The sequence below is a fragment of the Oncorhynchus gorbuscha genome, linkage group LG16, assembly GCF_021184085.1.
Source record: "Oncorhynchus gorbuscha isolate QuinsamMale2020 ecotype Even-year linkage group LG16, OgorEven_v1.0, whole genome shotgun sequence".
NCBI lineage: Eukaryota > Metazoa > Chordata > Actinopteri > Salmoniformes > Salmonidae > Oncorhynchus > Oncorhynchus gorbuscha.
This window is the reverse complement of record NC_060188.1, coordinates 76,619,136-76,636,515: the sequence shown is the minus strand read 5'-3', so window position 1 is coordinate 76,636,515 and position 17,380 is coordinate 76,619,136. Positions and strand designations below refer to the sequence as shown.

The 17,380-nt window shown below is 43.6% G+C and overlaps 1 protein-coding gene across 6 annotated transcripts in view; it reads left to right on the top strand.

Annotated features, from left to right (window-relative positions):
• Positions 1-17,380, top strand: part of LOC124000471 (protein FAM222A-like) — a 45,456-nt gene that overhangs the window by 22,625 nt on the left and 5,451 nt on the right. For 3 of the 6 annotated variants that reach the window (XM_046306840.1, XM_046306841.1, XM_046306844.1), the window contains exons 2-3: positions 3,855-4,011; positions 6,603-6,764. In XM_046306840.1, coding sequence (XP_046162796.1) covers positions 3,903-4,011; positions 6,603-6,764 — 271 coding nt within the window. In that variant the 5' untranslated portion in view covers positions 3,855-3,902. Of the gene's footprint in view, positions 1-45; positions 193-1,705; positions 3,727-3,854; positions 4,012-6,602; positions 6,765-17,380 lie in introns of those variants that run through there. The other 3 variants (XM_046306843.1, XM_046306842.1, XM_046306845.1) reach the window with 3 other exon arrangements.

Here is a 17,380-nt window from a genome sequence, read left to right as displayed (position 1 = left end):
CCACAACCCCCCGAAGTGCCTTATTGCTATTATAAACTGGTTACCAACGTAATTAGAGCAATAAAAATAAATGTTTTGTCATGCCCGTGGTATACGGTCTAGAGGTTGACCGATTTTATGATTTTTCAACGCCGATACCGATTATTGGAAGACAAAGGCTTTTGGATGGGTGTTCTTAAGATGATTCCACAGGTTGGTGGTATTTTTTTATTTAGCCATTGCTGACCCCATGCTTATCTTTATCACAAATAAGACGCCTTGCTTTCCCTGGTGCCAATTCCATGTAATAGTCCCACACTGGTGCTCTGCTTTTCTCTGTCATCTGTACAACACACACAGCTCTGAAGTGACAATGATACTGGAGAGTCTGCTTAGGAGACAAATACTCTCAACTGTTTGAATAAAAATAGAGTTTAAATTGCCTGTGATGAATGTTGACAACAAAAACTGTCATTTCTATATGCAGGACATCCTATTTTAATAATGGACATGGTAAGAATTGACTACCAAAATGCAAGTCATAATTCCCATGACACCTTCTAGCAAAATCTGAAAAGCGGTTCCTTCATTCATTTATTCCATAGGATATTTTTAGATTAACTGAAAATACGGTCTGTTTCGTGTAGGCTTACACCACCTTGCCAATTTTATAACTGTGTAGATATCCATAGGACAAGGTAATCTGATCAATATTGGCTAAATATAAGCAAAGATCATTTTTTTTGTAGAGTGGATTAATGAAACTATTTTGACAAACGTTACCTTATCCTAGTGAGATTTACACGGGTATCAAAACGCTGAGGTGGTTTAAGCACGAAACACAGACCTTATTTGAAGTAGATCAAGACATTCTCTATGGAAGACATGAACGGTAAAAATAACAAAGGAACCCCTTTCAAGTTCAGCCGCAAGTTATTACAGGAATTATAACGCGTCGACTATTTCTCTCTAAACCATATACCTTTGACTATTACGAGCCTGCTGCTGCCTACCACCCCTCAGTCAGATTGCTCTATCAAATATCATCAAATCATAGACTTAACTATAATAAACACACAGAAATACGAGCCTTAGGTCAAATCCGGAAACTATCACCTCAAAAACAAAACGTTTATTCCGTTCCGTATTTTATCTAACGCGTGGCATCCATGAGTCTAAATATTCCTGTTACATTGCACAACCTTCAATGTTATGTCATAATTACGTAAAATTCTGTCAAATTAGTTCGCAAAGAGCCAGGCGGCTCAAACTGTTGTATATACCCTGACTCTGCGTGTAATGAACGCAAGAGAAATGACACAATTTCACCTGGTTAATATTGCCTGCTAACCTGGATTTATTTTAGCTAAATATGCAGGTTTAAAATATATATACTTGTGTATTGATTTTAAGAAAGGCATTGATGTTTATGGTTAAGTACACATTGGTGCAACGGTAGTCGTTGACTGATTGTTTTTTATAAGATGCGTTTAATGCTAGTTTGCAACTTACCTTGGCTTACTGCATTCTCGTAACAGGCAGGCTCCTCGTGAGGCAGGTGGTTAGAGCGTTGGACTAGTTAACTGTAAGATCCCCCGAGCTGACAAGGTAAAAATCTGTCTCTCTGCCTGGTTCCTAGGCCTTCATTGAAAAGAAGAATGTGTTGTTTAACTGACTTGCCTAGTTAAATAAAGATTAAATAAAGTGTTGGATGAAATCGGTGTCCAAAAATACAGATTGTTATGAAAACTTGAAATCGGCCCTAATTCATCAGCCATTCCGATTAATCTGTCGACCTCTAATACGGTATAATATCTCATGGCTGTCAGCCAATCAGCATTCAGGGCTCAAACCACTCTGTTTATAATAAGTATGCACTATGGCTTAGCAGGTGGGGAATTGGATACATGACCATGATGTTTCTGCTTCAAATCCCTATTGGGTCACAGCTGTAATAAGGCTGGAGTAGAGATGTGTTGTTATCTTGCTGACAGGTGGTTGACTGGATGATGAACACAGGATATCTTGGGTTTAAACAATGCCTCGAGTTGTAAAATGTGCTGCATGTGTTTGCAATGAAACATTTACTTTGTCATGCATTAACTTTGTCAGCTAAAGTTAGGAGAACCTTTATCACTGAGTGAGTAAGAGACAGAAAATGTCTGACAGGCAATAGAATGAGCCCTTTAGCTCAGATGCTGTCAACAGGACTGGTGCTCCCTGAACTCACTTTGATCTGTGTACTCTGTCCTTTTAGAAGCAGTCTAATGGAGAATGCAAAAGCACTTTTACTCGAAGGGCTCACAACCACTTTATTTGACTTTTAGATGTTGATGGGATGAAAGAAACCTTGTCAGTTATGCATGACCATTTCCTTTTCTCGCTTCGTTTTTTCCCCCTCTAAGAATGTTATTTTTCTGCTTAAATAAAGCAGTGGCCTCTGAATGATAATGCCTTTTTTGATGCATTTTTATCCAGGAGAACATTTTGGGAGTAGCCTAATGGAAGGTATTCTGATACTCGTCTCTTAGTTTCCGCCGGTAAAGCAGTGACTGCATTTCCCCCCGAGGTTCCTCTGTTTGTTCGCTCTGTGCCTTTTCTCCTCTGCCCTCCTTTGACATATGCGGAGTAATGAAGGTTTGTTGTGAATTTGGTATTCTTTTCAAAATGAAGTCCGACCATCGAGAGAAGCTTTTAGCTTTTCAGCTGTGTGTGATCACATGAGGGAGGCTGTGCTGGGTGGTTTTGAAGTGGGGCTGTCAAAGTATGAGAGGAGAGGCAGACCGGGGTGAGAGGTGGGGTGGATCTCTTCAAGCGCCTGACTAGAATGAAAGCCACGTTGTTCCTCCCCTTTGAGGTGGAGGTAATTCTGTTTCTGCAGCCAGTCACTGCGCTCTGTCTCCTGCATCTGACTCACTTAAGCTGGCCTGTGGCCCTAGAGGCAGTGGCAGAAATGAAAACAATCAGCCAAAGAACTGTAGAAGAAAAGTGGAAGAGAGGTAGGATAAAGAAATGAAGCCTCTCTGAGACAGCTGCGTGCAAGGCATTCACTTCAATTGAAATTTCAGCGGTGCAGTTTATTTTGGCCGGGAATATAAAGTAGTATTTTGATTTGCTGACACAAAAATGATCGTTCCGTACTATCGGATGTTGCAGGTAGGCCTATGCACCTATAGTATCTATAGGGGCTAGAATATAGTACCCCACTTAGGCCTGGTGTTCAGAATGATAACTAAGATCAAAGATACTGGGGGAAACACTTCATACACAAACACACCTTTGTGTGTGTGTGTGCCAAAGCTATTTGGGAGAACAAGCTACTTTTGGATTTTCGCTCATGATCAATACCACCATCAATTCATAGAGCAATTCTAGAGTCTCTGAGGACCGAGCTATTGACTGGGTACAGGATGCAGCTGGCAGCAACAGCAGACTGTGTAAATGGACTGTGTTATTGCAACAGACAGGGCAATATGGAGAACAGTGAAGAGCCATCCTAGCGTCTAAAGGGGAGTGGGGAAGTTGGTTTGATGTTAAGTGATTTTATATTCTTAGATATGTAGTGTCCGCAGTTCAAAGGGGTTGCTGAGTTTGACTATGGTAATACGGGCCTGAGGTGGAAACGGTTTCAAAAATAAATAAAAAATAAATGAAAAGATTTCTGCTTTAAGAAGGAAAGTGGAGAGCATGCATGTATTGGAGGGAGAGCACAGGGAAACCCCTGAGGGGGAGAACTCCATCAGCGTGGTAAGAGTTTGCTTACAGGGCTTTGACTTCAGTTTTGGGTTTTGCATTCAGTTCAACAGCCAGCAGCTTGTAATTTAATACATGATCAAAAGCGAACGGATGTGTTTTTCTCTCCCTGTCCCTCTCAGGTTCCCCCGAGGTCCAAGCGGCTATAGAACCCCCAGAAAGCTGCAGCCATGTTAGCCTGCCTACAGAGACGGCAGCAGAACCTCTCATCTCAGCACCTGATCTGTACCCCCAAGATCCTGGGGAGTCCACAGCAGCCGCAGCCCAACACACGACAAAGTGAGTCCACATGTCTCTGCTCTCAGTAGCACAGGACAACAGCCACTAACTCTACATTTCACTAAAGAGCCCCAACAACAACTACTAACTCTACATTTCACTAAAGAGCCCCAACAACAGCCACTAACTCTATATTTCACCACAGAGCCCCAACAACAGCCACTAACTCTACATTTCACTACAGAGCCCCAACAACAGCCACTAACTCTACATTTCACTACACAGCCCCAACAACAGCCACTAACTCTACATTTCACTACAGAGCCCCAACAACAGCCACTAACTCTACATTTCACTACACAGCCCCAACAACAGCCACTAACTCTACATTTCACTACACAGCCCCAACAACAGCCACTAACTCTACATTTCACTACACAGCCCCAACAACAGCCACTAACTCTACATTTCACCACAGAGCCCCAACAACAGCCACTAACTCTACATTTCACTAAAGAGCCCCAACAACAGCCACTAACTCTACATTTCACTACAGAGCCCCAACAACAGCCACTAACTCTACATTTCACCACAGAGCCCCAACAACAGCCACTAACTCTACATTTCACCACAGAGCCCCAACAACAGCCATTAACTCTACATTTCACCACAGAGCCCCAACAACAGCCACTAAGTCTACATTTCACTACAGAGCCCCAACAACAGCCACTAAGTCTACATTTCACTACAGAGCCCCAACAACAGCCACTAACTCTACATTTCACTACAGAGCCCCAACAACAGCCACTAACTCTACATTTCACTACAGAGCCCCAACACTACAGAGCCCCACAACAGCCACTAACTCTACATTTCACTACAGAGCCCCAACAACCACTAACTCTACATTTCACTACAGAGCCCCAACAACAGCCACTAACTCTACATTTCACTACAGAGCCCCAACAACAGCCACTAACTCTACATTTCACTACAGAGCCCCAACAACAGCCACTAACTCTACATTTCACTAAAGAGCCCCAACAACAGCCACTAACTCTACATTTCACTACAGAGCCCCAACAACAGCCACTAACTCTACATTTCACTACAGAGCCCCAACAACATCCACTAACTCTACATTTCACTACAGAGCCCCAACAACAGCCACTAACTCTACATTTCACTACAGAGACCCAACAATTTCAGCCACTAACCAGCCACTAACTCTACATTTCACTACAGAGCCCCAACAACAGCCACTAACTCTACATTTCACTACAGAGCCCCAACAACAGCCACTAACTCTACATTTCACTACAGAGCCCCAACAACAGCCACTAACTCTACATTTCACTACAGAGCCCCAACAACAGCCACTAACTCTACATTTCACTACAGAGCCCCAACAACAGCCACTAACTCTACATTTCACTACAGCCACTAACTCTACATTTCACTACAGAGCCCCAACAACAGCCACTAACTACATTTCACTACAGAGCCCCAACAACAGCCACTAACTCTACATTTCACTACAGAGCCCCAACAACAGCCACTAACTCTACATTTCACTACAGAGCCCCAACAACAGCCACTAACTCTACATTTCACTACAGAGCCCCAACAACAGCCACTAACTCTACATTTCACTACAGAGCCCCAACAACAGCCACTAACTCTACATTTCACTACAGAGCCCCAACAACAGCCACTAACTCTACATTTCACTACAGAGCCCCAACAACAGCCACTAACTCTACATTTCACTACAGAGCCCCAACAACAGCCACTAACTCTACATTTCACTACAGAGCCCCAACAACAGCCACTAACTCTACATTTCACTACAGAGCCCCAACAACAGCCACTAACTCTACATTTCACTACAGAGCCCCAACAACAGCCACTAACTCTACATTTCACTACAGAGCCCCAACAACAGCCACTAACTCTACATTTCACCACAGAGCCCCAACAACAGCCACTAACTCTACATTTCACTACAGAGCCCCAACAACAGCCACTAACTCTACATTTCACTACAGAGCCCCAACAACAGCCACTAACTCTACATTTCACTACAGAGCCCCAACAACAGCCACTAACTCTACATTTCACTACAGAGCCCCAACAACAGCCACTAACTCTACATTTCACTACAGAGCCCCAACAACAGCCACTAACTCTACATTTCACTACAGAGCCCCAACAACAGCCACTAACTCTACATTTCACTACAGAGCCCCAACTTTGTTTCACTTGTGGTGCTGTGTTTGTATCTCGGTGTGGTGAGTGACTGGTGGAATTCGAAAGAGAAAGAAATATATTACATTTTTAGGGGGAAAGCACTTTTCACTTATATACACACACACACACACACACACACACACACACACACACACACACACACACACACACACACACACACACACACACACACACACACACACACACACACACACACACACACACACACACACACACACACACACACAACTGTAGTTGGGGTATAGAATGCCCTTGTTACAAAGTTCCGAGAAGTACAATGTTAAACCAGCCTCTCCAGTTGCAACCGTTAGTGCCACCGAGCCTCCATCTGATGAAGTTGATTATCTTTAATTATGCCCCTCATCTCTGTGCTGTCTCAGGAGAGATGAGAGCTGTGGTGAGGGAGGATGAGTTCACCTTGGCCTATTTATCTACCTCTGGCTGGCTGGATGACTGGCTGACTGATTGGCCTGCTGAAGAGAACCATACAGGGTTGATATCTCCCCCTCAGATCTGTGTGGATCCTGTGGGTCTTATCACAGGTAGTCATGCACTCTAATTTAATTCATGAGGGCATTGATCAAGGATGGAATGCTGTTACGTGGGCTGGGCCGGTCTGTGCTGATAATGATGATGATTGTCCTGCAAAGGGCATACTACCATGCACCCCCCCACACAACTTCTCCTTGTGAGCCCAGAACTTTTCTCTGTAGAACTATTTTACAATCTGTACCTTTTAATTATATGCCGCTTCCTTTCACACATTGTTGCTCGCTCAGCCATTTGCCCACATAAATACCCGAAACACACAGTGCTTGCAATTTTATTATTCAGCTTTTCTCTAGTTCTGCGGCTTTTTGATATGGGTGGGGCGATGCGTACATGGTCAAATAAAGCCGTGTTGTCATGGCCACTGTCGGAGAATTCGATGTAACTTCACACGCTGGAGAGGACCTTCCTGTTGAGATAAGTGATACAAGCCATGTTATCCATGTCATAAACAGAGATTTAAATATACCTGTTTATTATCCTCATTGCCAGTGCACATTTATTATCACATTTAATGAGAGGTTGTGTTGTGGCACTTGTCGGCTGATGAAACCAGTGTGGGGCATTCTGAGTTTAGTTATCATGTTTCCATGATTAAATCCAGAGAATGTTTCATCTCTGTTTTATGATTATTGCTCTGTCAGATTTCTGTGGAAGTTTATGACATGAATTTCTGGGAAACCGCATATCAGCCAAGCCTATCCCCACGTAGATAGCATAATAACATGATATTAGCATTTTGTTGTTGTTGTAATATACAGGATGTCAGGTACAGAAAATGCAGAAACTGCCTGAGTGATTAACCCCAAGGCCGATGAGTAATTGTGTGGAGACATTCTGACTAAATGCAAGCTGATGGATTTGTAATGTATTTCTCTAGCTTCACCGGCCATGAAAAAAAATCCTGTGTATCCCCAGCTTTCCTTCACATTGAAACCTTTCACTAATGCTCTCTGGGAGACTAGGATCCTCTGTTCCCTACCCCCATGTCCCTCATCTCACCATCTCTCTCCTGGGGTGAAACACCCCTTTGTCTCTCCATTATTAATTGCTAATCAGTGGAGCACTAGTCTGCTAAATGCTGGAACAGAAGGGTCTAGTTTGCCTCAGGCAGAACCACGAGCGCCTTCCTCATCCTGTTTACCTGCAGGACCCATTACTCCCTCCCGGAGCTTTGTATGTGTGTGTGGCGCAGCATCCATCCCCCCCCATTCCCTCCAGCACTAGCCTGACATTTCAAACACAACCATATGAAACAAACTGCTCTACTGATTGGCGCATGCTGGTTAGACAAGACCCAGAAGACTTCTCTAGAATGTTTTTGTGTTTTTTCCCATTGGGATTCTCAGTTGAAAGATTTGGGGTTCTCATACAGAGTTTTGTTGAATAGCTTTCAGAGGATTCAGAGTTTACAGATAGACTGTTCCAATGGATGTCTGTGGTTTGGCTTCACAGAGGAATCCCTGACTATGCCAACCCATCTTTTAAATATGAGAAAGTGTGTGTGTGGAACTAAGTGCGAGGGATTATGTGATGAGAGCTAATGAGTACTCTGCACTTGGCCTGAACAGCAGACCGGAGCCGGGAATGCTTTATCCCACGCTGCCGGCCTGTGCTTCCGGAGGGTTCTTTTAGAGCACTGCGCTGCTTTCTCCGGTGCTGCCGAGCAGAGACAAATGGGGAGTGACATGCTCTCGTAAAGAGGTATCCGCCTGAGTCTCTTCAAGCACAAATAACTAAGTATTCACCCCCAAGGTTCTTCTCTTCCACAAACGAACACCCCTCATGAAGAGATTAGAGAGAGGGGAAGCAAGGGAGGACGCAAATGGGTACAATGCGTTTCTGTTTATGTGTGATGTAGAGGTGTGTGTGCGCGCACATCAGTGCTTCAGCTTGGTCTTTATTTATCTCATTCTGTGTATTTCTCTCATTCTGAGCTCAGGAATAGTATCCTCAGTGGTGTTGAACGCAGAGGGCTGGAACACCGGCTCTGTCCACTCTAACTTCTCCCTCCCCCCTTGTGTGTAGCTCGCTTGCTCTCTTCACTCCAGATCTGTGTGAGGATGCCTCAGTCCAGAGACCCAGCTGACCTCCTCAGACTCCATTAATATTAATGCGTGTTCATATGGATACAGAGATGAAGAGAGCTGCAGGCTCTGCATCTCAATGGCTCTGCTTTATAAGGGCACCGACCTGTGCACAGCTAGAGACACCATGCAAATGCTTTACCACAATATTCAAACTGAGCCCGAGATCTCCACTCATGGATGTTGAATACACGCAGGAGGTTTTTGACTTCATTTTCATTCACAGCAGTTACTATATGCCTTGGTCACATCCAAGGGGAAGTCAAGGCTCCATGTGGAGCTGTATAGTGGTGGATGTGAGGCAGGTCCAGATACTCGATACAAGGCGAGGTGTCTTGCTCTGCCTGAGCAACAGGGGCAGTCAATTACAGAGACTTGCCACTAGCAGCTGAATGGAGGTGTGGTCAATTAATTACATTGGTTCAAACAAGTGGGTCTATTAGGGACAACTGTGCTCATACAAGAGGTTGTCATGGCAATGCCGGGGCCTAGGTTTTTAACGTTGTTAATTACCCTCGTTGTCAAGAACAGTCTGGTTGTGTAGGGGGCAGGTTGATACAGTTACTGTATAGTGGTGTTGATATAAATGTTTTGGATCACCATAGTGAAACATGGGTGTGTAATGTGATGTTTAACAGTGCATGTTTGTGTTTGCTTGTGATCCTGAGAACAGCACTAATGAATGTCTGTGACTGAATGCCTTGGTGTGGTGTGTCCCCAGTGAGGAGTAGCTGTTAGTCAGCATGTTTATCGCACCAAACATTTTCATCAGAAAAGTATTTAACACCAAAGACTTTTCTTACGACCTAGACTTTGGGCTTCTTGCCCTGTTTTTCTCATTTTGTCGATGGTTAATTTAAGGATGTTTTTGTGATCGTTGCACAAGGATTACCCACCACCATGCACAGGCCTATATTAGTGGTTATTGTAATAACAGGAGGGGTAATGGAAATTCTGTTCGGTTCTTTCTGTTGGGTGTTTTGTGTGAGAACCAGAAGAGCAGCAGAGGGACTCTGTTTTTAGCTCTGGCTCAGGGGCTTGTTTTGCCAGTTAATCAATGATTAACTCAAACACTTCTGAAACAATGCGGGGAATTGCTTTAAGCGTGACCATGGGGGGGGGGGGGGGGGTTAGCTAGTTTACCGCGACTGAAAGCATCTTGTGGGATTGTATGGGGGTGGATTCGGTGCATGGTTCACGAAAGACTGTGGCATGGTGAAGAATACTCAACGCTGTACATCACCTCACCTATCTGTTTCTCAATTGGTCGTTTTTATGGTTGAGACATATTTTAAACTTGGAAATGTTAGGCCTACACACACACTTGCTCTTTCTCCCCGTGTGTGTCAGATAAATGTTATCAGGCAGCTGAAAATAGTTCATTAGATTTCAAGAATGTGCCTGTGGTTAATTAGCCACATTGTTAATTGAGATTTTAGGATTGCCCCTCACCCTCCACCCACCCATCTCACCAAGGACGGCCCCCGCCCCATGTGGAAGAAAAGAAGTCAGGATTAGGCACTTCCTGTGAAAGTGTGCCAGTGTTACCCTGCATGTTGCCGTGACAGTTAAGGCATCCACATACATGGGTCCGGTTGGCTCCAAGCAGAACTCGGCTAGGCGACGAGGACGTCTGTTCTTTCATACTCCCTAAAGACCTTCGCTTGAAAAATGAGAAAAAAGCAACAATGTTACTGTTTGTCCATATTGAACACTTCCTCAAAATAGATCAATCAATAAATTGTTGCAGTACTTCTCAAGTGAACAAAATGTCCATGAAACTAGTAGTGTACTGCAGACAGTAGGGCCTTGCTATTGCTGGCCCCCTCGTCTCTCTCTGAATGACAGAAAACACGAATCCCGCCCCGCTAACTGTTCGACTGGGAAGCATTTCGACAGGTAGTGTTTCTGTTTCTAGCCTTTAGCCCCAACACCCACCACACAGCTAGTGCATTCAAGGCTAACCATGGTGGAGCCACACGGACATTTGAATCTCAAGTGCCTCACCTCAATCACCCCGGTAAAGGTGAGAGGGGGAAAATTAGCCTAATGGAGCCACCTGCTAAGGAAGTGATGTTCTATTTAGTGTGGTCTTTGCGTGTGGAGAGGGCTTTAACTTCTGCCTCTGCTCCTCTCTCATTCTCTCTCTCTCTCTCTCTCTCTCGGCTGGGAGACTGTGTGCAGTTTGTGTGTTCTGGATGATTAAGTGCTTAAGGTCAGGCTGCTAAATACCTCATTCTGTCACTCCATACCGAACGGCACAAAGGTGTGGGACGCTTTTCTATTCTGGGGGGTGTGAGCTGGCATTTTCTTTGCAGACTTAAGAGGCCCAATATTTTGTTATTCAAAGCTTTCATTCCCCCAGATTTCCATAAATGTTAATGCTGTAAGGAAAGGTCAGACTGCTGTGCACTCACTTTGTAAACCAGGCCCTCTCAAAGAGTGAGTCATTTTTAGAGACATACATTTGTTTTGTCTAAATTGTCCTTGTGCTTTAAATTACATTTTTTAAACTTTACTGTTGCCTTGGTTATAGTTGCAGGTTAGTGCCCACCTTTTGGATGGAGATGGATAGACTGACTTAGGGCTGTCCTCTAAACACTGAGTGGATGCTGAGGCAGTTCTGCTGCATAGCTAACCACTTCAGTCCAAGTTTGACCTAGCAGCCCTCATTGGTTCATTTGAACCACCATAACTATGCCATTCGTGCCAATGGTATCGAAATTATAGATGAGGGAATATTGGAGCGTGGTGGGTTTGAAATCAGCAGAGGCCTGTGTTGACACATGAGCCCGTCACTGTGGGTGGCATGTCTTTGTGCTGCTGACAGGGCTGTAATCTGTGGACTTAAGGAGTGAGACGTTCTTTGAAGATGAGTTAGCATTCGGTGTTTGTAGTGTTTATGGAACACCTAGCCAATCTTGAGGGCTCAGGGCAAAACATTGACACTGTTCCAAACAAGAGATGGGACCAATGGCACCCCGTGATTGGTTTTACAATATTTATCTCTGGTAATTGGGCGAGAGATGATTCGGGGCAGAATAAATGACTCTGTGTGGTACTGTACTTCTGATTTGATGCTGGTGCGTTGATGAAAGATGCTGATGATGCCTTGAAGAGATCTCTATAATTAAGCAAGAAGGCCCGGGGGGTGTGGTATGTGGCCAATGTATTCCACGGCTAAGGGCTGCTATTAGGCACAACGCAAAGCAGAGTGCCTGGACACAGCCCTTAGCCATGGTATATTGGCCATATACCACAAACCCACGAGGTGCCTTATTGCTATTACAAACTGGTTTCCAATGTAATTAGAGCAGTAAGAATAAATGTTTTGTCATACCTGTGGTATACTGATATACCACGGCTGTCAACCAATCAGCATTCAGGGTTCAACCCACCCAGTTTATAATTAGAAATTGAACGAGATCTTAAGCACTTACAAATTCATAACGCGGTACGTATTGGAATTCATAACGTATCATACGAATTGCAGGATTTGTTTTGTTGCAGGGACCAGTTGGGGACCAGTTTTGGCTCATGAGCGCTACTTTCTAAACTATAGGCTGAAATGATACAAAACATTGAATATATCTTTAATGTAGAGCAGTTTAGTGTTTTTAGTTGAAACAGAGTTTATAACTGTCGAATGGTCATTCTTTTGCCTTGTTTTGAGCATAAGGTAGTTAAAGGCGGCTCAATCTTGACTCATTCCAGGCAGGGTCCTGATCTGCAAAATAATCTGTATTTAATATTGGACAAGTTCAGGCAGTAACTTCCCATTTCAAAATGTTTTCTCCTTACTGAGATACTTGATAGTCATGCAGGATCACAGGGTTGTCGAGAGGTTGCGTAGACATCGGTTTAACACTCCCAGATGTCCTTGTTTTCTATACCACTGGTGTATAGTGATACATAAATAACTAGTGTTTTGCTGTATTGTAGTTCTCTGTGGAATTCACTCTGGCTGCTGCTGGCACTGCTGCGGTGTTGTTCTGTTCCCTTGGCTCCACTGGGAGATGCTTGGATGGATTAAACACTCTACCTCTCCTCCTCTCTCCATTTTAAACACACTATTTATTTTCTTTATGAGATTTTGTAGATTGAATCATTTCGACAGTTGGAGGCTCATTGTGGGCCTGAAAAGAAATGAACTACCAAATCAATTCTGAATGGGAACAACAATTGAGCGCTCCCCATATTTCACAACAGAAACTGTGATGGTGTGTTGCTTGTACGGCTGAAAAGTCTCTTCAAATGGGTTTTGAAGTGTTTTTTTGTTTAGATGTTTGTATATGTATTTTTTCCCTGCTCCCTTTGTTGCCACTCGCTTCCTTATGTGTGTTGTGGCAGGGATTTTCACTGACTACAGAGTAATCTAGGTTCATTTCAGCACTTTTGCTTTTCATGTCAGGAGTTCCATAAAAGTGTCGTTCTGAGGGGTGGTGGTAATTTCTGCCAGGTGATTTATTGCTTTTAAATGGAGCGCCTTTTCCGCCTCTCCTTTGTTGCTGTGAGCTAAGCAGCCATGAAATTGCCTGAATAATCGTGTTTAAATCCAATCTTGGTTTGTCCCCTCAGCTTTCCCGTACACCATTCAATAGTGCACCCTGTGGAGTGTGCCCTGACTTCTCCTCACAGTTTAAGCTCCAGGCTTTTATATTAGTTAACACAGGTCCGTAAGAGGATTTAGACCAGCTGAATTTCTTACTTTACAGGTAGGTCGCCTTGGATGATTTGAAAGCTACACTTGTGGCCAAAAATATTGGCACCCTTCTACCTTTTTCAAGTAATGCACGATTTCTTCCAGAAAACTGTTGAAATGCAAGTATTTTGGTGTCCACATATGCATGTCTTTGGTTTGCAGTCTGAAAAACAAAAGTCTGAATTATTTACTAAGTGTTCGTTTATTCCACAAAGAAATCCTAAAATGGCCCGGACAATATTATTTAATATATAATTAATATATTAATATAATTTGAAGCACCTGATTCTCCTTTACTGATGTCTCTTACGACTGAAAATAACTTCTGGACATCAGAACTGGATTACTCACCACGAACTGGAAGAAGCTTTTTCCTTTAACGAGTCCGACTAGAAAGATATTCTGCTCTCCCGGGAACAGGCCCAGATCCCCGTTATTTGCGTGAAGAAAAGACGGAGGAAAAGAGGATACAGATCAGGCTGCCTTTTGAGAATCCGTAGGCGAGCGAGTAAACTCCCACTGCCATCAATTCTACTTGCTAACATGCAATCATTGGAAAATTCAAATTGATGACCTACGATTACCCTACCACCAGGACATTTAAGAACTGTAATATCCTATGTTTCACCGAGTTGTGGCTGAACGACGACACCGATAATATAGAGCGGGAGGGATTTGCAATGCACCGGCAGAACAGAGAAGCTACGTCTGGTAAGACAAGGGGCAGGGGTGTGTGTCTTTTTGTCAATAACAGCTGGTGCGCGATGTCTAATTTGAAAGAAGTCTCGAGGTATTGCTCTACCAAGAGATCTCATCTACAATATCCGTAGCCTTCTATTTACCACCACAGACTGATGCTGGCACTAAGACCGCACTCAACCAATTCTATAAGGCCATAAGCAAACAGGACAATGCTCACCCAGAAGCGGCGCTCCTAGAGGCCGGGGAATTTAAAGATATACTTCTCCTTAATGCAACCGCTGTGTCAGATTTCAAAAAAGCTTTACGATAAAAGCACACCATACAATAATCTGAGAACAGCGCCCTACAGATAGCCGCCATGTTGTGGAGTCAACAGAAGTCAGAAATAGCATTATAAATATTCCCTTTGATTATTTTCATCAGAATGCACTCCCAGGAATCTCAGTTCCACAATAAATGTTAGTTTTGTTCGATAAAGTCCATCATTTATGTCCAAATACCACCTTTTGTTCACGCGTTTAGTTCACAAATCCAAATTTACAAGGGGCAGGCACTTAGTTCAGACGACAATTACATTACAGTTCGTAGAAACATGTCATATGATGTATAGAATCAATCTTTAGGATGTTTTTATCATAAATCTTCAATAATATTCCAACCGGACAATTCCTTTGTCTTTAGAAAGGAAAAGGAATGCAGCTAACTCTCACGGACACGCGCCTGACTGAGCTCATGGTATTCTACCAGACACCGGACTCAAACAGCTCTTATTCTCTCCTCCTTCACAGGAGAAGCATGAAACAACGTTCTAAAGACTGTTGACATCTAGTGGAAGCCTTGAGAAGTGCAATATGACCCAATTTACACGGTATATTGGATAGGCAAAGACTTGAACATCTGCAAACCTCAATTTCCCACACCCTGGTTGGATTTTTCCTCATGTTTTTGCCTGCCATATGAGATCTGTTATACTCACAGACATCATTCAAACAGTTTTAGAAACGTCAGTGTTTTCTATCCAAATCTACTAATAATATGCATATCTTCGCTTCTGGGCCTGAGTAGCAGGCAGTTTACTCTGGGCACCTTATTCATCCAAGCTACTCAATACTGCCCCCCAGCCATAAGAAGTTAATGCAGGCAAACTTAAATCAGTTTTACCAAATTTTTACCAGCATGTCACATGTGCAACCAGAGAAAACCACCTGTTCTCCACACAGAGATGCATTCAAAGCTCTCCCCCGCCCTCTATTTGGCAAATCTGACCATAATTATATCCTCCTGCTTACAAGCAAAAACTAAAGCAGGAAGTACCAGTGACTCGCTCAATGTGGAAGTGGTCAGATGACGCGGATGCTACGCTACAGGATTGTTTTGCTAGCACAGACTGGAATATGTTCCAGGATTCATCCAATGGCATTGAGGAGTATACCGCCTCAGTCATTGGCTTCATCAATAAGTGTATTGACGACGATGTCGTCCCCACAGTGACCGTACATACATGTCCCAACCAGAAGCCATGGATTCCAGGCAACATCCGTATCGAGCTAATAGCTGGAGCTGCCACTTTCAAGGAGTGGGACACTAATCCGGATGCCTATAAGAAATCCTGCTATGCTCTCAGACGAACCATCAAACAAGCAGAGAGTCAATACAGAATTAAGATTGAATCCTACTACACCGGCTCTGACGCTCGTCGAATGTGGCAGGGCTTGAAAACTATTAGACTACAAAGGGAACCCCAGATGCGAGCTGTCCATTGACGTGAGCCTACCAGACAAGCTAAATGCCTTTAATGATTGCTTCGATGCAAGCAACACTGACGCATGCACGAGAAAACCAGCTTTTCTGGATGACTGTGTGATAACGCTCTCAGTAGCCAATTAGAGCAAGACCTTTAAACTGGGGCCCCTCAGGGGTGTGTACTTAGTCCACTCATGTACTCCCTGTTCACCCATGACTGCGTGGCCAAACACGACTCCAACACCATCATTAAGTTTGCTAACGACACAACCTGATCACCGACAACGATGAGACAGCCTATAGGGAGGTGGTCAGAGAACTGGCAGTGTGGTGCCAGGACAACAACCTCTCCCTCAATGTGTGCAAGACAAAGGAGCTGATCGTGGAATACAGAAAAAAGCAGGCCGAACAGGCCCCCATTAACATCGACGGGGCTGTAGTGCAGCGGGTCAAGAGTTTCAAGTTCCTTGGTGTCCACATCGCCAACAAATTTCCAAACTTCCTGCAATCCAGGCAGAGGAAAGCCCATGAAATTGTCAGACTCCAGTCACCAAGTCATAGACCTGTTTTCTCTTCTACCGCACGGCAAGCGGTACCAGAGCACCAAGTCTAGGACCAAAAGACTCCTTATCCTCTCTAGGTGGTGTGGGATGCTAACGTCTGACCTGGCGAACAGCCAGTGAAATTGCAGAGTGCCAAATTCAAAAACATAAATACTCATTATAAAAATTAATGAAACATACAAGTGTTATACATCGGTTTAAAGATGAACCTCTTGTTAATCCAACCACTGTGTCAGATTTCAAAAATACTTTACGGTGAAAGCAAACCATGCGATTATTTGAGAACAGCGCCCAGCAGACAAATCATTACAAACAGTAACCAGCCAAGTAGACGAGTAACAAAAGTCAGAAATAGCGATAAAATTAATCACTTACCTTTGATGATCTTCATATGGTTACACTTACAAAACTCCCAGTTACCTAATAAATGTTTGTTTTGTTCGATCAAGTCCCTCTTTATATCCAAAAACCTCAGTTTTGTTGGTGCGTTTTGTTCAGTAATCCATTGGAACAAAGCGCGGTCACAACAGACAGAAGGAAAATTTAAAAAGTACCATAAAAGTTTGTAGAAACCAGTCAAACGATGTTTATAATCAATCCTTGTTGTTTTTGTCATAAATAATCGATCATATTTCAACCGGACAATAGCTTGGTCAATAGAAAAGGAGAAACAAGAAAGGCGTGCTCCCGGTCACGCGCTGGATTCATTTCTGGAAATTTCCACTGGCCTCTCATTGAAAGTGCTGTTTCTCCCAATCCTTTAACAATGCCTAAAGACTGGCCATATGTTGTGGAAGCCATAGAGATCGTGA